Source organism: Nanorana parkeri, unplaced genomic scaffold (genome assembly GCF_000935625.1).
Source record: "Nanorana parkeri isolate BGI_ZX_2015 unplaced genomic scaffold, ASM93562v1 scaffold1724, whole genome shotgun sequence".
Classification (NCBI taxonomy): domain Eukaryota; kingdom Metazoa; phylum Chordata; class Amphibia; order Anura; family Dicroglossidae; genus Nanorana; species Nanorana parkeri.
In genome coordinates, this window is record NW_017307992.1 from 17,442 (window position 1) to 38,643 (window position 21,202).

The following is a 21,202-nucleotide window of genomic DNA, read 5'->3' on the forward strand; positions in this document are numbered from 1 at the left end:
GCAGGAGATAATAATTTAATGAGGTGTCAGTGACAGCCCTAATCTCTGGCTAAAGGCGTGCACTAGAGCTAGGTACCATCATTCACCATAGCAGGGAGAGGGCTAAGCTCAGATCACAACACAAGCAGAGTGCTAACCAACAGAGGAGGAGTGGCGTCTGCACTGTCATTCACCACAGCAGGGGGAGGAGTCAGCTCAGATCACAACACAAAAAGAGACCTAGTGGCGGAGAAAGGGCAGCCGCTACAACACTGGGCTGCAGTTCCCCCCATAGGAACAGCCACAAATTGGGCTTCATCCTGGGGTGGAGCTGACCGCCAGCTCAGACACACAAAGATGTTCTTTTTTTGCACAATCTGGCCACAGATCAGAACAGGACCAAGACCACGTGGTCCCCTATGGCCTTCAACATTGATTTTTAAGTAGTGGTGATGCTTCTTCTTTAAGATGTCCAATTTAGGCACAAGCATGGCAGTACTGCATTAGGGAGGAACAATCATAATGGGTAAACAAAAACCAAGTGGATAAGGATTGGAGGGACCAGCGCACGGGGGGGTTTGGTACAACATAAAACATTGGGACATCAGCTCAGAATGCAGAATTTCAACTACAAACAGACATGGGAAAGATGGGAGGGGATTTCACAGTTTGTTCGCTATGCTCGTCATGGTAACCAGCGTGAACTCATCAGGGCGTCTGGTTTACAATGAGTTCAGATGGCTCCACCTTGATCAGTCGCCAGTCATTGATCTTCAGTTGGCTCCACCCCTCTCTCTCATAACACTTTATCAGAGTTACATTGTAACTTCTCAGGGAAAAAAAAAAAGTTAAGTTCACTCGAGTCTCCGCCTAAGGATCCACAAAGGAGACTGCGATGTATCGGACGCCTTTGGTGGTGGGAAGTCCTTCGTGGTAGTGCGTCAGTCTGCCCGGGTGCATCAACGCCCAGCCCTTCCGGGGGGCACTGATGGAGCAATTGTAACGGAGGAACCTGCAGCCACCTCCCTGCAAGGGAAAAGAAGACAATGATGGCCGGGTTTAACCCTTTCGCTGAACATTTTAGGCCGAAATAATTTTAAAAAACCCCCCCAAAACATATTTTCTGAAAGCGGAGGCCTTGTAAAATAAAATAGCGGCCACTACAATCTTTCAGGTCACACAATTTTTGCGTTACGGCTATCAGATCTATATTTGCCAGAATTTGGGCTTTCAGTTAATTATCTGAAATAAAACCTGTCTGTGTTGAAGCCCCATCGCTACCACTCAAATAAAACCCACACTGAAAGACCAGAGGTGAAGACAGACACGTTGAAGGGTTGTTGTGGGACAACAAAGACAGTTAATCTTTTAGGCACCTTGATGGAGCGGGACATTAATGTGACCGGTAGCAATGGCGTGGGACGGCTGCGGGGAAGGGGAGGGGACTGACCTCGTAATCCTGACCCACGCTGTTCAGAGCGAGGTTTATGGTAAAGGTGGAGGCATCATGGTGGGGTTCCAGGGACGGCTGCTCGTCCGGCTTGTAACGTACTACGAAGGCCAAGTCAAACTGAGCCTGTAGGGAAAAACAAACACATGGAGAGTGGGATCAATGAAGGACGCAGAGAATACCAGTGACACTGCCGGCCCATTCACCAAACACTGCTCTTCCTGCTGGGAGAGAACTGGAAGGACACAGCGGGGCTGCTGCCGGCTCCACATATTGTAATCTGGCCACAGGCAATGTCTGAATTCTACTCACGTTTGGCTCAATGGCATAAAACCCAACTGGACTCAGCTGAATGAGGTCTTACAGTTCATTTTCTAGCTATTATGGCACCATGAATGGGGTCCCCCTGGAGGCCGGTCCCAAGGGCTGACCTCCGTCCGTCCGTTCAGTCTTGCACGGTTCTACCGGCTCCTCTCCTGGACTAAAATGGTTTCCTCTGAGGTCACTGCACACTGGGAGCTTCTTACAATGTGCATTAGAAGCTGCAGCAAGTTAGAGAGAGCCCGCCCTCATTCCCTGGCTGGAGGACGTCCAGCATCATCTGGACTTTCCTCCCCAGCCTGACTGCCCCTGGCCCCACCCCTTTCATTCATTGGATTTCAGTTCTTTCAATCATGGAGGCTCAGTGTCACATGTGGGCATTAGGAACGCCCGCTCCTCCACACTGACACCCACCCATCCAGGCATTTTGATATTTGCATAACTCCGCTCAAGAGCCATCCCACTGCTTGCATCAGGACTGAGACCCCCGGAGAGGAGTACTGAGGCAGAGTGCAGTGATGTTTTCAGGAAGCTATGTACAGCACCCTGCCAGGCCCCTCCCACCAGCCATGTACAGCACCCTGCCGGCCCCTCCCATCAGCATGATTTGCCTGCATTGCATGGAGAAGCGCAGAGTCCCAATGATGAAATCACCAAGTCTAAAATAAGGTAGGTAATGAAAATGGAAGGAGGGGCCAGGGAAGGCAACATAAAAGCAGATTAAAAGTAACTGTCTTTGTTATTGTTAAAAGTGGCATTAGATAGGACGGGGAAGGGTTAAAACCAGAGTTTTTTTAAAAACGTAGATTTCACTTCCTGTCCTAGACACATAACAGGAAATTAGACGAAATCTCTCCAAATTGATTGAATTCCCACTCTTTAGGTGTCACTGGAATGGGTGTCCCCCACTGGTAGATTTCCCCTCTGTTCCTGTCCTGGTTTAACTTTAAAAATATCAGACTTCCCGTCACATTCTGTCTCAGTGACAACGGTCATCAGGACAAACGGAGAGGCTGAATGGGCGGCAATAAAAACCTGACAGGGGTTGTCATCCTCCCACACCCCATCCGAAGCGGAGGAAATAGAATGTCACCCGCGGATACATTTGACATCGGAGGTCAATGTTCCCATTTGCCATGACGATGAATTACAAGCATAGGGAAGGACATTCTGCGGAGCCGGAGATACCCACCTGCGTGTAATAACCGGGGAACATCTTTTCAGTCACCGGCGCTACAAAGTCCAACAGAAGCCTGTGCCATTCCTTCTGGTAGCCGATCTGGTTCATGTGAATGTCGATCGTCGGGACGTTTTCATACCCTCCCTGCAGCCGCTGGTCCTGCGATACATCAAGAGGAGGGAACGTTACTGCAAACACATCACCCAATGACGGGCATGTTACACTGACACTAAACTCAGGAGTTACATCCTAAAAATCCCTTCCAGTCCCAGAACTATGAGCAACAATGTATCTTATTTGTGTATCACTCGGCTGTAGATCCTCCAATCATCTCTGACACTGTCCTTCCTTCTGGAGGGGGGGCTACGTCTGTTCCCCATGGTCCCTGTGTGTGTGTTGTAAAGTAGTCACCGCTGCAAGCTCGCTCCCGGGATGGACTACAATCTCAATACAAATGAGTAAACTAAACATGAGATTGTAGTCCATCCCGGGAGTGAGCTTGGAGCGGTGACTACTTTACAACACACACAGAGACCATGGGGAACAGATGTAGCCCCCCTCCAGAGGGAAGGACAGTGTCAGCACCAATTCAGAGATGATTGGAGGATCTGCAGCCGAGTGATACACAAATTAGATACATTGTTATTAGTAGTTCGGGGACTTGAATGGATTTTTAAGGCTTATCCCCGGAGTTTAGTATCACTTTAACCATACGGCGCGTGGTAAGCCTTTAGCCACTAGGTGGCGCTGTGCACTGTATTTTGGAACTTGTCAGCGTTCATTGGCTCTACTTCCAGCGCGGATAGTTTTGGATTTTTGGGGGTTGCAATATTATCTTGTTTAGCACAAAACCGCAACATTTTCCATAATAAGAAGAAAAAAGAAAAGAAAAATAACGATACAGCAGATAATAGCTCTGTAGATGTCATAAAATAGACTGGCTCAGTGCGAACTTCTGCATGTTAAACAAACGGATTGTTTGTATTAGATTATATTATATACACACACACACCTTTAAAATGTATACACAATGCACAAATGGCACAGATAATCCTTCCCTAGTCTCACTGTATGCGTTTGCATGACCTCTGATTCTTATGGGGTATTATTAAGGCTGACCTCCATCCATCCCTTCAGTCTTCTATCTGACCTCCATCCATCCCTTCAGTCTTCTATCTGACCTCCATCCATCCCTTCAGTCTTCTATCTGACCTCCGTCCTTCCCTTCAGTCTTCTATCTGACCTCCGTCCTCCCCTTCAGTCTTCTATCTGACCTCCGTCCTCCCCTTCAGTCTTCTATCTGACCTCCGTCCTCCCCTTCAGTCTTCTATCTGACCTCCGTCCTCCCCTTCAGTCTTCTATCTGACCTCCGTCCTCCCCTTCAGTCTTCTATCTGACCTCCGTCCTCCCCTTCAGTCTTCTATCTGACCTCCGTCCTCCCCTTCAGTCTTCTATCTGACCTCCGTCCTCCCCTTCAGTCTTCTATCTGACCTCCGTCCTCCCCTTCAGTCTTCTATCTGACCTCCGTCCTCCCCTTCAGTCTTCAATCTGACCTCCGTCCTCCCCTTCAGTCTTCTATCTGACCTCCGTCCTCCCCTTCAGTCTTCAATCTGACCTCCGTCCTCCCCTTCAGTCTTCCATCTGACCTCCGGTCTTCCCTTCAGTCTTCTATCTGACCTCCGGCCTTCCCTTCAGTCTTCCATCTGACCTCCATCCTTCCCTTCAGTCTTCTATCTGACCTCCGTCCTTCCCTTCAGTCTTCTATCTGACCTCCGTCCTCCCCTTCAGTCTTCTATCTGACCTCCGTCCTTCCCTTCAGTCTTCTATCTGACCTCCGTCCTCCCCTTCAGTCAACTATGTGACCTCCGTCCTTCCCTCCTGTCTTCTATCTGACCTCCGGCCTTCCCTTCAGTCTTCTATCTGACCTCCGGCCTTCCCTTCAGTCTTCTATCTGACCTCCGGCATTCCCTTCAGTCTTCTATCTGACCTCCGCCCTTCCCTTCCGTCTCCTATCTGACCTCCGTCGTGCCCTTCAGTCTTGTATCTGACCTCCGTCCTTCCCTTCAGTCTTGTATCTGACCTCCGTCCTCCCCTTCAGTCTTCTATCTGACCTCCGTCCTCCCCTTCAGTCTTCTATCTGACCTCCGTCCTTCCCTTCAGTCTTCTATCTGACCTCCGTCCTTCCCTTCAGTCTTCTATCTGACCTCCGTTCTTCCCTTCAGTCTTCTATCTGACCTCCGTCCTTCCCTCCAGTCTTCTATCTGACCTCCGGCCTTCCCTTCAGTCTTCTATCTGACCTCCGGCCTTCCCTTCAGTCTTCTATCTGACCTCCGGCCTTCCCTTCAGTCTTCTATCTGACCTCCGGCCTTCCCTTCAGTCTGGCACAGTTGTAGCGGCTCCTCTCCTGGACTGGAATGGCTTCCTCTGATGTCACTGCACACTGGGAGCTTCTCACAATCTGCATTAGAATCTGGAGCAAGTCAGATAGAGCCCGCCTCATTTCCTGCCTGGAGGACGCCCAGCATCATCTAGTGCTTTCCTCCCCAGTCTGACTGTCCCTGGCCCCGCCCCTTTTCGTTGGATTTCAGTTCTTTCAATCATGGAGGCTCAGCGTCACATGTGGGTGTTACCTAGGGCGGTCTGCATGCAAATAATGAAATTCCCACTCCACCCTGACAACACTCGGTCATTGTGTTCAGGTGAAGTGACATTCGGCAGCTCTCTGTGCTTCTTACCTGTTTGTTTCCAGTTGACCACTGGCCGTAGTTCTCCATTTCCTCCACCAGCTCGTCACAGGCTGTGTCTGTGAACAACGGGAACCAGTACACATCGGGGCACGGCTGGGGGATAGCAAACATTGGGGATGACATAGGAGAAGATACAAAAACACACAAAATATTCCTCTTCATTACAAGCCGCACAGATCCCAAAACCAGATGATAAATCCGAGCGATACGAGACCGCGAGTCACAAGTCGTACGCAGAGCATGCAAAGTGTAAGGACCACGTCTGGCTCCCCTCCATGTACTGTCCACACCTCACACTATACCCCGAGTAACCTTCACTGATCACATTGTATACATGAAGGCGGTTCTTCCACATGTATCTAGAAAATAACATTTCATGGACTGCCCCCCTTCCCCTTTAAGGGAACACTCACCGATTCAATATTTGTTCCCTTGAGGGCAAAAGTGTGATTGGGGTGAATGTACTTCTCCTTCCAGTCCTGAGGAATGAAATCAAATCATTTAAATCAGGAAGGAGGAGAGGAGAAAATAAAAAGACAGATAACACTGAGACAATTCGGAGATCTTCCCTCATTCCGGACGTGTTCCATGTCATCGTCTCACCTGGGTGTTCTGAAAGATCTCCCACAGGTCATTATGGAGGTGGCTCATCTGATAGTTCTCCAGGGACAGGAGGTGGCCGAAGGGTTGCCGGTTGGTCACAAACATGAAAACTCCCTGGAAGGTGAGAGAGACGTCAGTAGGTGAAGATTGACACACACACAATATCGGCTTCATACGCCGAGGCGCCTGTTCCAAGGTAAACACAGGAGGGACGCACAATAGCCGGTCACATTAGAACTTGTGTTGTCACCCACAGAGCAGGAGCGGAGTACACACAGAGGTGAGTACGGTTTCCTCCATATGTCAGAATGTAAAGATTATTGCATACATTGATATTTGTAACAACCCAGGATAACGATAGCAGCAAATCTGATAACATTTACCACCCACGTCATCACCTCAGGGTGGGTTTCTCATGGTGACAACAGTCGGCCATGACTGTGTTGTGCGTTGAAACACTCTAAATGGTTGACTATTCCATGATCTCAGGATCCACACTGCCCTTCCCGGAAGACAGGATCCGCTGCGGAAGATGTCGTACTGCTTCAGTCTATTCCGGAGCACGCTGCCTTTCACCAGATACACATTGGTGATGTATGGGACGTTCCAGATGCCGCTGTAAGGACCGGAAGAGTCAGGTGATCAGCAAAGCACGGCATTTTACTCGATATAACATAACCACACGTGTATAAATCTGATTGTACATCTGCTGTGCCCATTATGAGGGGCTCCCACCATCCCTGAGCTCCCAGGTCTGTACACCTGCTGTGCCCATTATGAGGGGTTCCCACCATCCCTGTGCTGAGTTCCCGGGTCTGTACACCTGCTGTGCCCATTATGAGGGGTTCCCACCATCCCTGTGCTGAGTTCCCGGGTCTGTACACCTGCTGTGCCCATTATGAGGGGTTCCCACCATCCCTGTGCTGAGTTACCGGGTCTGTACACCTGCTGTGCCCATTATGAGGGGCTCCCACCATCCCTGTGCTGAGTTCCCGGGTCTGTACACCTGCTGTGCCCATTATGAGGAGCTCCCACCATCCCTGTGCTGAGTTCCCGGGTCTGTACATCTGCTGTGCCCATTATGAGGGGCTCGCGCCATCCTTGTGCCAGGTTCCCAGGTCTGTACACCTGCTGTGCCCATTATGAGGAGCCCCCACCATCCCTGTGCTGAGTTCCCGGGTCTGTACACCTGCTGTGCCCATTATGAGGAGCTCCCACCATCCCTGTGCTGAGTTCCCGGGTCTGTACACCCGCTGTGCCCATTATGAGGAGCCCCCACTATCCCTGTGCTGAGTTCCCGGGTCTGTACACCCGCTGTGCCCATTATGAGGAGCCCCCACTATCCCTGTGCTGAGTTCCCGGGTCTGTACACCTGCTGTGCCCATGAGGGGCTCCCACCATCCCTGTGCTGAGTTCCCATGTCTGTACACCTGCTGTGCCCATTATGAGGAGCCCCCACTATCCCTGTGCTGAGTTCCCGGGTCTGTACACCTGCTGTGCCCATTATGAGGGGCTCCCACCATCACTGTGCTGAGTTCCCGGGTCTGTACACCCGCTGTGCCCATTATGAGGGGCCCCCACCATCCCTGTGCTGAGTTCCCGGGTCTGTACACCCGCTGTGCCCATTATGAGGGCCTCCCACCATCCCTGCGCTGAGTTCCCGGGTCTGTACACCTGCTGTGCCCATTATGAGGGGCCCCCACCATCCCTGTGCTGAGTTCCCGGGTCTGTACACCTTCTGTGCCCATTATGAGGGGCTCCCACCATCCCTGAATGGAATCCCTGGGTCTATAAGGACTCATAAATGTACTCACATCCTCTGTCCCTGGACGATATCGATGTAATCCTCAGATCGTGCGTAGAAACCATCTTTGCCCAGCGCCCCCCAGAAATTGGTCCACACGTCCTGAACCCGGCTGACCATCGGGGCGAGGATGGACCTGAAAGGAGACAGGGTGACTGGTTAGAACTACGCAGAGGGATTCTTCAACCATCACAATGGTGGGCACGGGTCCACTTTAAGAGGGACAAGGGTGAAGCGATGACATACTTGTTTTGCTGTATGAGGGTCCGCAGCACGCTGGAGTTTTTCAGCACCACCTCGACATCGATGCTGAAGTAATATTCACACTCCGGGTTCTGCCGGCACAAATCCCTGGAAGGGGGAGAGAAGTACAAAGTAAAAACACCAGGATGAGGTTAGCGAGTAGCGCTACAAAAATAATCTGTACAATTAAAGAGGACCTGTATTCTAAAATCCATCTCCAACACACCGCCGTGCCCCTCCCTTCTGGCAGCCCGGCGTCAAATGGTCTGCGCCAAGCAAGGATGTGCGGTCAGAGGAGGCGGAGCCTCACCTAGTATTATGGAGGAAAAAGCTGTCAGGTTTATGTCTGAAGCTGACAGCTTTTTCTCCATTCAGATCGGCATCCAACAGGTTACACAGCAGGGAAATCCTCCCCCGCTGTGTAACCTGTCATGGACGGAGCGCCTCAGCAGTGAAGGACCGGGAGGCTCCTCCCTGTCGCCTCCCTTACACTAGCTTGGGGCAGAGCTTCGGCCGACAGGGGGCAGAGCTTCGGCCGACAGGGGGCAGGGCTGGGGAATGCCTCACCCGGAGCAAGAGGTACCGCACGTCACTGCCGCCAAGGGAGGAGTTTCAGAGATAGAGAGAGACACACAATGATTGCTTGGCTCTCTTGGAAGCCACTTCTCCAAACCCCATCAAAGACCACAAGACCAATGGCCTTGATACAATATATAAACGCAGGGGTGGGCAACTCCGGCCCCCCAGACGTTGTGGAACTACAAGAAGCAAAATGGCAACTGCATACATTTATAACCAGCCTTTGTAGCAAGTTGCGCATGGGAAGGCTTACAGCAATATTTGAGGAGGAGTGGGCTATCTCCAGGCACACCTGCATTTAATTTATCGACTGCATTAATATGCCCCAACATGGGAGACTCATACAAATAGAGTTAGCACCACACTTCACAGAGGAGCCTTGACGGGGCGGTTGCGGCTTCTACATATTTTTGGCCAAAGGTTTTGTGTAACTAATTTAATGCGCAGCAACCGCGGTAAACAACTGCTTAGCTTAAAGGAGAACTATGGGGTTAAGGCTTTTCCCCATAGTTCTCCTTAGGGTAACGGGAGGACACAAACTAGCGTCCTCCCATCACCCTAGGCTCAGTATACCGCGAGCTACAGCTCCTGGTATACTGAGACGCCGCAGCTGAAGCGGATCCCGACAATTATGCCGGGATCCGCCCAGCTGCGTGACTGACAGCTGGCTCTGCCTATCTAGAGGCAGAGCCAGCTGTACCCGCCCCTTCCCCCATCCGTTCCGCCAGTCAGCGCTGGCAGATCGGAGCGGGGAATCCAGCCCCTCCCCTGTCACGGCAGAGAGCTGTGACAGGATCGAGAGGAGAGCGAACGCCGGTATGTGTTCGCTCACCTCCCGATCTACTGAGCCGACCTGTGACAGTCTCATTGTCACAGGTCGGCTAGAACTATGAGGGGAGTGAAAAGCACCTCCCCCCTCATAGTTCTCCTTTAACATGAACATTTAATATAAAGCACAATTACAAGTCCGGCACCTAGAGGGAAGCAGAGGCTGCATATGTAACTTGTAATTATATATGTTCAATGTGACTGTCGTATGACACAGGAAGGTTGCCATGAACATACATGGTGACAAATTACATACGCAGCCTCTGCTTCCTTCTAAGTGCCAAAATGTCAATTCTAATTGGACAATATTTATCAGGCCAATACGACTATTGACAAGTCGATATCATAAGGATATTGAAGATACTGTATAGACCAGGCCTCAAAATTTCCAGGGATAGTGTCCCATCCCTGGTCCCGCCAGCGGCGCACCCCCTCGATGCCAATCGGTTCCACTGTCTTCTACAGCTTCCTCCGCCCAGCTCAGCTGCCATAGGCTGGGAGGAAGACTGCACCGCGCTGTGCGTCACACTTACCTCCGCGCTGCGCGTTACATTATGACCTCTGCGCTGTGCGTTACATTACTGACCTCTGCGCTGTGCGTCACACAGCTGGCCTCTACATTTGGCATTGCATCACTGACCTCCGCGCTGTGCGTCACACTGACCTCTGCGCTGTGCGTTACATTACTGACCTCTGCGCTGTGCGTTACATTACTGACCTCTGCGCTGTGCGTTACATTACTGACCTCTGCGCTGTGCGTTACATTACTGACCTCTGCGCTATGCGTTACATTACTGACCTCTGCGTGTCACACAGCTGGCCTCTACATTTGGCATTGCATCACTGACCTCCGCGCTGTGCGTCACACTGACCTCTGCGCTGTGCGTTACATTACTGACCTCTGCGCTGTGCGTTACATTACTGACCTCTGCGCTGTGCGTTACATTACTGACCTCTGCGCTATGCGTTACATTACTGACCTCTGCGTGTCACACAGCTGGCCTCTATATTCGGCATTGCACCACTGACTTCTGTACTGTGCGTCAGTTGAGGCCGGGGCAGCGTAGGGGTCAGGTGGGGCAGCTGGTGGCGAGTAACTTTTAAGGCCTGGCTAGTAGCTCAGGACTTGAAAGACTTTATATAATATTCATCTCTTGCTACACATATATAAAAAGCAATACATACATTCCAGCATTGCGGGCGTCCGCGGCGTTCGACACTTCCTCCGGCGCAACGTATTTCACCGAGTTGTAATCTGCGCTGCGTTCCTTCAGGAATTTCTCCACGTGTCTCTGGTGATGGGGCTCCTGAGGTCACAGGACACAAAGGGTTAAACGTTACCCAGCATGCCTCACCCGAGCGAGGAATGTCGCAGACAAACGTGGATTCCGGCTTATGTAAGCAAGCCTGGCTTCACAAAGAGGGGGCGTCGCCGCAAATCAACACCCGCCTGGCCGAGCGCCGTGCATGGAGGGAGGCGCCGCTATGAGAGCAGGGTGGTACTCACACGATTGGCGATGTACAGCTGCATCCGCTGCTTGGGGTAGTGCATGTTACTGAGCCGCTTGAAGAACTCCGAGATGAAGGGCGTGGGCTGCTCAACGAAAACGCCGATCACAACCAACGGGAAAGAGTCGTCCGTCTGAGAACAAAACAAAAAAATGAAGGAGGGTAAAACTTGCCAGATCAGCCGATGTGAAAGTTGAAAATTAAAAAAAAAACACAAAATAAAAAGAGAAATGTTCAGTTAGTCAAACTGCAGAGTGCAGGCGTCTACTGATCCTGACCAACTGCCATTCTGCAGCAGCCAGAGGATGTACAGGAGCAAGGGAAAAGGACATGCCATATGTGTAACCCTAGCCCTCACCCCCAGCCCTCGCGCCCTAGCCCTCACCACCAGCCTTCCCCCCCCACCCCTCACCCCCAGCAGTAACCTCCCAGGCCTAAACCCTCCCCCCCAGCCTTCCTCATCACCTGTTCTCATCAAATGTATGTTTTTCAAATACAAGTAGTGTCACCACCTGAATGTGACTTGGTATCAGCCACTTGCACTCCCTGTGCAGCAGAGCTCAGACCGGGAGAGGCATGATCAGGACAAGGAACCAATCAGTTGTGCTCATGTGTTAACAAGGAATAAGGAGGATAGGAGGAGAGAGCAGTGACAGAGAGAGGAGCTCATCACTGTGCCGCTTCTCCTTCCACTGTCCAGTCACAGGCTGGGGGGGGGGCCGGGACAAGACCCGTAAGTGTTCCTTCACTGCAGCAAAGAGAAATCAGGCCCGTTGCCTGCCAGACTGTGCGTGACCCCGCATGACAGGGCTGTGTAAATCTCAAGACTGGGCGGTCAGAACTGCCAATCCTTGGGGCAGTCACAGCACAGCTCCAATATATGGATTGAGTTCTTTGCCTGGAGTTCAGCTCTAATGTCCGGAATGTTCTGCTTTGTAAAAGGCACAAAAAAAAAAAAAAAAAAAAAATAAAAAGGCAAAAAAAAAAAAAAAAAAAAAAATCAGAGAAATGGTCATCGATTTACCTTAAATTCAGCGAGGCTCCTTAAGCCCTCGTCGCAGACGACACAGCCGGTCTCGAAGGTCCATACACGGGGGATGTAATTCCCCAGATAATTCATCAGGAGCTGGTTAAAAGGACACAAGTGTTACCCACACGTGTGTAGAACTCACAATCACCATAACCTGCACTGACGGGGGCTGGTAAACAATCCATTTTATTCTCCCGCTGTTCTAAATTCCAAACAAGGGAGGAAATTCTCTGCCTTGTAATGATCAGAGTCTCCAATCTTCTTTAATAGTGCAACCTTACATCTCAGGGATGGCTGTTTGTGCTGTTATTCGCTTCCCTTATTCTCTCCCTGTCAGAGCAGACATGTCAGGCTGTAAGGCCCCCGTGGAAGCTGACCCGTCTGCTGCCTGCGTTTAGAGCCGATAGCCGCCACTACGCCTGGGCTGCTGAAGGGCCTGAAACAGTCAATTAGCAAGCTGTTGATATGTGGACAGTTTTGGAATGCCTGTTCAGCACTGAGCTCAGGCAGAAGATTGGACAGATCTTGCCACCTGATATGACCAATGTGGCAGGGAGAGAATACAAGTAAATAGTCCAAAAAAAAATCCTACGATCTCTGAATGAGAAGGCTGCATCAAGAGTGGAGACCCAAACTAGTATAGCTACCCGTTGGAGACAGGTTTACCAACATCTATTCTGCAATGGCTTGGTGCACTGGAACATTTAGGAGCTGATTTAGAACACATTTGCCCTAAACGCATGACGTTCGCTGCTCATTTCTGCCACTAGAAGGAGCCAATGAGGGCAGAAATTTGCTACACAGCGCAATACTGCCACTAGATGGAGCCAATGAGCAAAGGAAATTCCCGTTTATCAGCTCCATCTAGTGGCGGTATTGACCTGTGAAGGGAATTTCTGTGCTCATTGGCTCCATCTAGTGGCAGTACTGCCCTGTGAAGGGAATTTGTGCTCATTGGCTCCATCTAGTGGCAGTACTGCCCTGTGAAGGGAATTTCTGTGCTCATTGGCTCCATCTAGTGGCAGTACTGCCCTGTGAAGGGGATTTATGTGCTCATTGGCTCCATCTAGTGGCAGTACTGCCCTGTGAAGGGGATTTCTGTGCTCATTGGCTCCATCTAGTGGCAGTATTGACCTGTGAAGGGAATTTCTGTGCTCATTGGCTCCATCTAGTGGCAGTACTGCCCTGTGAAGGGAATTTCTGTGCTCATTGGCTCCATCTAGTGGCAGTACTGCCCTGTGAAGGGAATTTCTGAACTCATTGGCTCCACCTAGTGGCAGTATTGCGCTGTGAATGGAATTTCTGTGCTCATTGGCTCCATCTAGTGGCAGTACTGCCCTGTGAAGGGAATTTCTGAACTCATTGGCTCCATCTAGTGGCAGTTTTGCTCTGCAAACGTCATTCGCTCAGCTATACACTGGTCGAATATGTTGCAATTCAGCCGAATAGATTACAAGGCAAATTGATGCATGCACGGAACATCTGCAACCTTTACACACATACAGACAAGTCTCTGCTATCTATATCAGACGTATGACAGATTCCCCACCTTTGTGGGGCCGTTCCCGTGTATCAAAATAGGAAGCGTGTCGTAGGCGAGATTCCGCGCCCTCACTCGTCCGTTCTCAAACTTCATCACCACGTCTCCTGCACGAAGGAGGAACTGATTAAAGTGAAACTCCCCCCATTTTCAGAATAGGAAATTACTTATATTAAAATGACTGTCCTAACGCAGTGGCTGCTCTGCACCTTCCTCAAATCCTGGTTCCGCGTGGGCGGGGCTAACCATGAACAATCTGAGCACAATATAAGGTATGTGCGAGCAACATTTACTGGTGTTCTTCATTCATATGACCAGTCAGTAAGTTTCATCCTGCAGCATGAATACAATTCTGACCGCGTACTCACCTACGGATCCGTGCAGGCTTTGGAAGATTCGGCATCGGTGGTCCAGAGTGATGTTTATTTTCTCCTTTTAAATGAAAGAAATAAGTCGTGTTAGAATCCGGTCTGCTATATAGAGTTTTGACAAAGCTGAAACTGCCTCTCCATATTGTATCTTTGTTTACACTCATCCCTTATGACGATAGATTGTCCTAATACATTGAATCTTCGTTTACACACATCTCTTATGCTGACAGGTTGTACTAATACATTGAATCTTCGTTTACGCTCATCTCTTATGCTGACAGGTTGTACTAATACATTGAATCTTCGTTTACACACATCTCTTATGCTGACAGGTTGTACTAATACATTGTATCTTCATTTACACTCATCCCTGATGCTGACAGGTTGTACTGATACATTGTATCTTCGTTTACACTCATCTCTTATGCTGACAGGTTGTACTGATACATTGTATCTTCATTTACACTCATCCCTGATGCTGACAGGTTGTACTGATACATTGTATCTTCGTTTACACTCATCCCTTATGCTGACAGGTTGCACTGATACATTGTACACTGGTTACAATCCAACACATTGACGTGCGTCACTCACCCTCTTTGTCGGGTCCAAGAAGATCTTTGTGTAGTGGAGCTGATCGCTGTCCTCATCCGCCCCGTCCCAGTCAGCCACCATTTTGTGTAGATATGGAGCATAGCCGATGAAAGCTGCAGAGAGAGTCAATCGTGAGATTTAGAGGGTCAAGACAAAGTACAACCATCACAATCACCTACAATCACATCTCCAGGTTAACTGTATTCACGCCATGAAACAATGTATTCATTCCTGAGGGGTGCTTCAAATCCAGTGAATAAGGGGCATGGGGGGAACTCAGCTATAAGGAAAGATCAGATGAGCAGAATGTGTTCACCTTGAAAAGAAGCAACTAAGAATTAATCAGCTTGTAGCAATAGGTTAGTGGTCCTCAGGGCAATCTCAGTGGAAAGTTTTCCAGAAGTTACTGACTGATTACACTGCTCATGGCCCCCGGCATCAGAACCAAGCAAGGGTGGAGTGTCGGAGCTGGCACTATGATAGATCTGACCAATCCATACACGCTACACAAAACAACCACTAGTCAGCAGCTACCTCCAAAAAAAAAGGTAGGAAAGTTTAAAGAGAATATTCTGGTACAAGAATGTGATTGGGGTCCCTCTACGTGCGACAGTGGAGGGGTCCCTCTACGTGCGACAGTGGAGGGGTCCCTCTACGTGCGACAGTGGAGGGGTCCCCCTACGTGCGACAGTGGAGGGGTCCCCCTACGTGCGACAGTGGAGGGGTCCCCCTACGTGCGACAGTGGAGGGGTCCCCCTACGTGCGACAGTGGAGGGGTCCCCCTACGTGCGACAGTGGAGGGGTCCCCCTACGTGCGACAGTGGAGGGGTCCCCCTACGTGCGACAGTGGAGGGGTCCCCCTACGTGCGACAGTGGAGGGGTAGCGACAATGGAGGGGTCCCTCTATGTACGACAGTGGAGGGGTCCCTCTATGTACGACAGTGGAGGGGTCCCACTGCTGCTTCCATTACTTAGCAAGTTGAAATCTGATCGGGGAGATACAATGCTTCTCATAGAAAACTACATACAATGGTTACCCTTGTAATACCAGATTTCACCAGCAAGTGGCACTGCAAATCAATACAGGATGTGATCTGTGGGAGCGCGAGACACTTGTCCCGATACTTCCCTTAATTCAATTGAATGCCGAGTCAATTTCCTAGTGTATTTTTCTAGTGTAAGCTAGGAAATGAAAGAGGAACCCGATGATAATTGTCCTCCTTCAGAGGACACACAAATGTAGGTCTTTAAAATGCCTGAAACTGGGAGCTCTGTGTGCCGGTGACGTACCTGCAGATCCCAGGAAGCGTTTGCCCTCTAGGACAGTCGGATATTTGGGCTCCAGGCGCCGTTCAGGATAAGCCACGGCTTCCGCAGTGAAAACAACTTTGCTTTTGGCTTGCTTGAATTTCTTCACGAGTTCAGCTGGGCCCGAAGCAAAGACGTCATCGTAGCTGTGAAGGAAATACGCAGAGCAAACCAATGAAGAAAAACCTGTACCGCCATTTATAGAATACAGTGACCTGTACAAATTAAATGGCCGGTCCACCCTCAGTGTATGGAGAATGCTGGAGAGTTCAACCCCCTGGCCCCCTCTTCTATCTCTACTGGTGAGGTATCTGTGCTTTAGGTTCCTGGGTCTGTACTCCTGCTGTGCCCGCTATGAGGAGTTCTCACTATCCCTGTGCTGAGTTCCCTGGTCTGTACACATGCTGTGCCCATTATGAGGAATTCCCACCATCACTGTGCCGAGTTCCCGGGTATGAACAGCTGCTGTGTCCATTATGAGGAGCTCCCACCATCCCTGTGCTGAGTTCCTGGGTCTGTACACCCGCTGTGCCCATTATGAGGGTCTCCCACCATCCCTGAGCCGAGTTCCTGGGTATGTACAGCTGCTGTGTCCATTAGGAGGAGCTCCCACCATCGCTGTGCTGAGTTCCCGGGTCTGTACAGCTGCTGTGTCCATTATGAGGGTCTCCCACCATCCCTGAGCCGAGTTCCTGGGTATGTACAGCTGCTGTGTCCATTATGAGGAGCTCCCACCATCGCTGTGCTGAGTTCCCTGGTCTGTACACCCGCTGTGTCCATTATGAGGGGCTCCCACCATCCCTGTGCTGAGTTCCCGGGTCTGTACACCCGCTGTGCCCGTTATGAGGAGCTCCCACCATCCCTGCACTAAGTTCCCAGATCTGTACACCTGCTCTGCCCATGAACAGTAGAAGCTGGAACACACATTGGTGGAATTGTAGGGACATTTCAATGTTGGAGAACCCAATGACAATGATAAGCTGACTGGGCTCCCATCAGTGACACCAATTGGAAACTCACTGCTCCAGGTGTCAAAATGATACCTCCCTTCTGCCCATGTATACCTTTCAGTGAAGAGTATAATCTGATCTTCATTGTCGGCGTATTGCTCCAGTGCGGTCTTGAGGAGTCGGACCTTCTGCCCCTCTCCATGCCATTCTTCCCCAAGCCCCAGTACCTGCGGGAATATAACACAACGTCACTACATCACTTTCACCTTCCGCAACCTTTATAAAACATCTCAGGCGTGCTGAGGGTCTCTTTGCACTTAGAGCTCCATCCATCTCAGGTGATCAACTCCCCTATCAGCAGACTCAACCAGGGTCATGGAGGTGCCTACAAACATTGAACATTCCCCAATTCAAGTCAACAATCTCTAACATTTGTAGGCTGCTTTAGTCACAGTTGAAGAACGCTCTGAGCTAAGAAATATCTTCCCTGGTCGGCCATTTCCTGCTTAATTCTTGGAATTCCTTTGTGCAGAGAAAGACGCCCTGGGGGGTCAAAGGCCTGGCTTCTAACTCACCTTCACTTTGTAGTTGAAGCATTGCGCTGATCTCTGAAAGCGCCTAAATCCGTCTGTCTCCTCGGTGGCTACAGTCAGAACCAGGAGCTTCTCTGTGCAGAGGGAAGAGAACAAAACCACCATTACTATTTCACACATGTATGTACAAACTCAATAGTTGCATTTCTCATTGCGCCCATAGGATACGCCAACCGCTGGACCGCTTTACTGACTGTACTGTCAGATGTTCAGCCAGATACATACTGATAATGAAAAATAATGAGATGTTCTACGGATGATTAAATGTTAGGTGCTTATATGCTAATGTAAGATTCTCAAAAGGCTCGCTTGCTACAGTTACTGTGCAGAAAGATGTTATTAGAAGTTGTTTTTCCCGTCCTTGGAATGTGTTGTGCAATATGTGGAGCAGACCTGGGCATTCTACAGCCCAGGGGGTCATATCTGGCCCTTGGTCTGGGTCTGTGCAGCCCACCGTCCTGCTCTCCGTCATGGCAGGCTGACAGTGGATGCATCGCCCTCCAAGCCCGGAGCATAGCCCAGCACAAGTAGTCAGCAATCAGTCCATGCTCGATTCACGTTTCTCTTCAGTCCTGGGATGCTAGGGCCGATGGCATCCTAGCAACTAATGACATTGGAGGTCCTCCTCTGGAGTCACTAGTTGCAAGGACCGCTGGGCAGTCCTAGCAACCAAGGACCGAAGAGAAAAACAGTCCGAACCTGTGCTGGCTATGGCTGGGAGTGGATGCACCAGGATTAGAGGGTGATGCATCCACTGTCAGCCAGCCAGCCACAATGGAGTGTAGCTCAGCAGGCTGGAAACCCCCAGAGTAAGGGCTGGATATGTCCCACAGGGTCAGGGGGTCTTCCTTCCCCTGACAATGATATCTGGGATCCTCCTCCATCTCCACTCCTGCAACTCCCACCCTTGGACTTAAAAAAGAAAAGAAAAAGAACTTAAAAAGGAGAACTATGAGGGGGGGTGAGGGGGTGCTTTTCACTCACCTCATAGTTCTAGCCGACCTGTGACAATGAGACTGTCACAGGTCGGCTCAGTAGATCGGGAGGTGAGCGAACACATACAGGCGTTCTCTCCCCTCTCGATCCTGTCACGGCTCTCTGCCGTGACAGGGGAGGGGCTGGATTCCCCGCTCCGATCCACCAGGGCTGACTGGTGGATCGCACGGGGGAGGGGGCGGGTACAGCTGGCTCTGCCTCTAAATAGGAGGAGCCAGCTGTCAAGTCACGCAGCTGGACAGATCCCGGCACAATTGTCGGGAACCGCTTCAGCTGCGGCATCTCAGTATACTGCGGTCTACAGCTCACGGTATACTGAGCCTAGGGTGACGGGAGGACGCTAGGTTTGTGTCCTCCCGTTACCCTAAGGAGAACTATGGGGAAAGGCCCTGACCCCATAGTTCTCCTTTGAAGCAGTTATCTGTGATACAGGCTGTGGGATATGGGGGGCTATGGAGTTTGTCATGTGTAGTTTCCTGCCCAGCAGCAACAAATGCATGGTACAATGCAATACACCTACCATGCGTTACAGTGCAGCAAACGCGTTGCATGCACGCCTTCAACCGCACCACAACACATGGTACAACATGTTACAATGCAGTCAAACACACTATGGCCAGGAGGTGAGCTTGGGGTGCCATTAAAATGCATGGCAATGCAACGCACCTGCCGCACTGTAATGCACTGCATTGCGGGGTACAATGCTTTAATCAGTTTGGCCCTCCACAGTCATCCCTGTTTCCAATGTGGCCCTCCGAGAAAATTAATTGTCCCTCCCTGGTGTAGAGACAATGCAAGGTGGGCTGAATGAGAAAAGCAATTGATTACCTCAACCACGCTAACAGCCCCCCCCCCCCCTGGGCTATTGTATTCAGACAGCAGTAGGTGTGCCGCTGTCAGGGCGCCTGTACAGTGACTGGAGCTGATCGTGCTACAACATTGGGTTGATGCGCTCCGCGAGAAACTGTTCTCAGCAATCTGTAACCAAGCCGCAGAGATAAACGCAGAGAGGTTGTCGCTGATCTGCTCGCTGACTCGCGTTAGAGATTCCATGCAGAATGATTTGAATAAAATGATTTCCTTTGAGAGAACATTGAGAGTCTGAAACAAACAGTATTTGTATTGCGGATCTCTCACTGGTTACCTGTCTTCTCTATGAATAAAGGGGCCCCGGCACGAGACAAGGGCCCTTTATGTTATGTACAGTGTACAATTACAGCCAGCCGGGGCTGGAAACGTGTTCTATTAATGTGCGGCGTTCCCTCCATTGAACGGGGATGAATAGGGCCATTCTCCTCTCCCAGCAGTGTGTATGAACCCCATGTCACATCCTGCCAGCCAATCACAGCCCGGGACCTACAGATTGCACACCTTTCACAGACGACCTTTAACCTCCCACAAGACGGGGCTTCTTTTTAATTCAATGGTCGGCATACCGATCCATAAAGTGAACCTGTCCTATACATACACTGAATGGCAGCCGAGCTGCTGGCCAGATGACAGCCATTCAATTTGCAGGAGCTAGTGACATCACAAACAAGGGACGCAGTGATGTCATCAGTCCCTTGCAAAGAATTGTGATTTGGGAAAAAAACAAGGAACACATGTTGCAAAATTTGTGACCTGTATTACTTTCCTGCATTTGGCGCATCCAGGGACACACTGAAATCAACTGGGACACGCAGAAAACAAACGCCCATGAATACGCGACACGCGTTCCCATGACGCTATGGTATAAATGGGGGCTTAGTGGGGTCTGAATCAAAATATTTCAAAGACCCGCCTCTGAAATTGCGACCTGTCATTATTCTTATTTATGAGGAATGTTCTGGTCATAAAGTGTTACAATGTTACGCCACGTTTATAAACAGTGCTCCAGGCGGTATAAACGTCACTTGACACAACAGAGTGACGCATCAGGTCACATGACCGGCATTCTGGTTGGGGATTGGCTGGTGGGTGGAAGTTATCACTGAATATCTCAGAGTCAGATATTGTTTTATATTATGAACCTCCAGCTGTAGCTCTGAATGTGGACCCAGCACAGCGGCCGGGAGGTTACAACGGCTTCCAGAACCGGATCACAAGATCCTTGGGGGAACAGTTATAAAGCAGTGAATGGCCAGAGCCGGCCAGAGACTACGGGCATGCTGCAAGAGATGGCCAGAGACTACGGGCATGCTGCAAGAGATGGCCAGAGACTACGGGCATGCTACAAGAGATGGTCAGAGACTACGGGCATGCTACAAGAGATGGTCAGAGACTACGGGCATGCTGCAAGAGATGGCCAGAGATTACGGGCATGCTGCAAGAGATGGCCAGAGACTATGGGCATACTACAAGAGATGGCCAGAGACTATGGGCATACTACAAGAGATGGCCAGAGACTATGGGCATACTACAAGAGATGGCCAGAGACTATGGGCAAGCTACAAGAGATGGCCAGAGACTATGGGCAAGCTACAAGAGATGGCCAGAGACTACGGGCAAGCTACAAGAGATGGCCAGAGACTACGGGCAAGCTACAAGAGATGGCCAGAGACTACGGGCAAGCTACAAGAGATGGCCAGAGACTAC

General features: G+C 50.4%; 1 protein-coding gene across 1 annotated transcript in view; it reads right to left on the reverse strand.

Moving 5' to 3' along the window:
• Nucleotides 1-748: 748 nt before the first annotated feature.
• The window catches only part of PLOD1 (procollagen-lysine,2-oxoglutarate 5-dioxygenase 1), a 24,681-nt gene continuing 4,227 nt past the window's right edge, over nucleotides 749-21,202 (reverse strand). The window contains exons 2-19 of the mRNA XM_018571277.1: nucleotides 17,612-17,703; nucleotides 17,151-17,263; nucleotides 16,069-16,232; nucleotides 14,779-14,891; nucleotides 14,182-14,245; nucleotides 13,823-13,920; nucleotides 12,268-12,369; nucleotides 11,242-11,376; nucleotides 10,920-11,041; nucleotides 8,331-8,435; nucleotides 8,095-8,220; nucleotides 6,774-6,896; nucleotides 6,281-6,413; nucleotides 6,091-6,156; nucleotides 5,666-5,770; nucleotides 2,943-3,089; nucleotides 1,430-1,555; nucleotides 749-1,005 (exon numbers count right to left, since the gene is read on the reverse strand). Of these exons, the coding sequence (XP_018426779.1) occupies nucleotides 850-1,005; nucleotides 1,430-1,555; nucleotides 2,943-3,089; nucleotides 5,666-5,770; nucleotides 6,091-6,156; nucleotides 6,281-6,413; nucleotides 6,774-6,896; nucleotides 8,095-8,220; nucleotides 8,331-8,435; nucleotides 10,920-11,041; nucleotides 11,242-11,376; nucleotides 12,268-12,369; nucleotides 13,823-13,920; nucleotides 14,182-14,245; nucleotides 14,779-14,891; nucleotides 16,069-16,232; nucleotides 17,151-17,263; nucleotides 17,612-17,703 (2,090 nt within the window). The 3' untranslated portion in view covers nucleotides 749-849. The remainder of the gene's footprint in view (nucleotides 1,006-1,429; nucleotides 1,556-2,942; nucleotides 3,090-5,665; nucleotides 5,771-6,090; nucleotides 6,157-6,280; nucleotides 6,414-6,773; nucleotides 6,897-8,094; nucleotides 8,221-8,330; nucleotides 8,436-10,919; nucleotides 11,042-11,241; nucleotides 11,377-12,267; nucleotides 12,370-13,822; nucleotides 13,921-14,181; nucleotides 14,246-14,778; nucleotides 14,892-16,068; nucleotides 16,233-17,150; nucleotides 17,264-17,611; nucleotides 17,704-21,202) is intronic.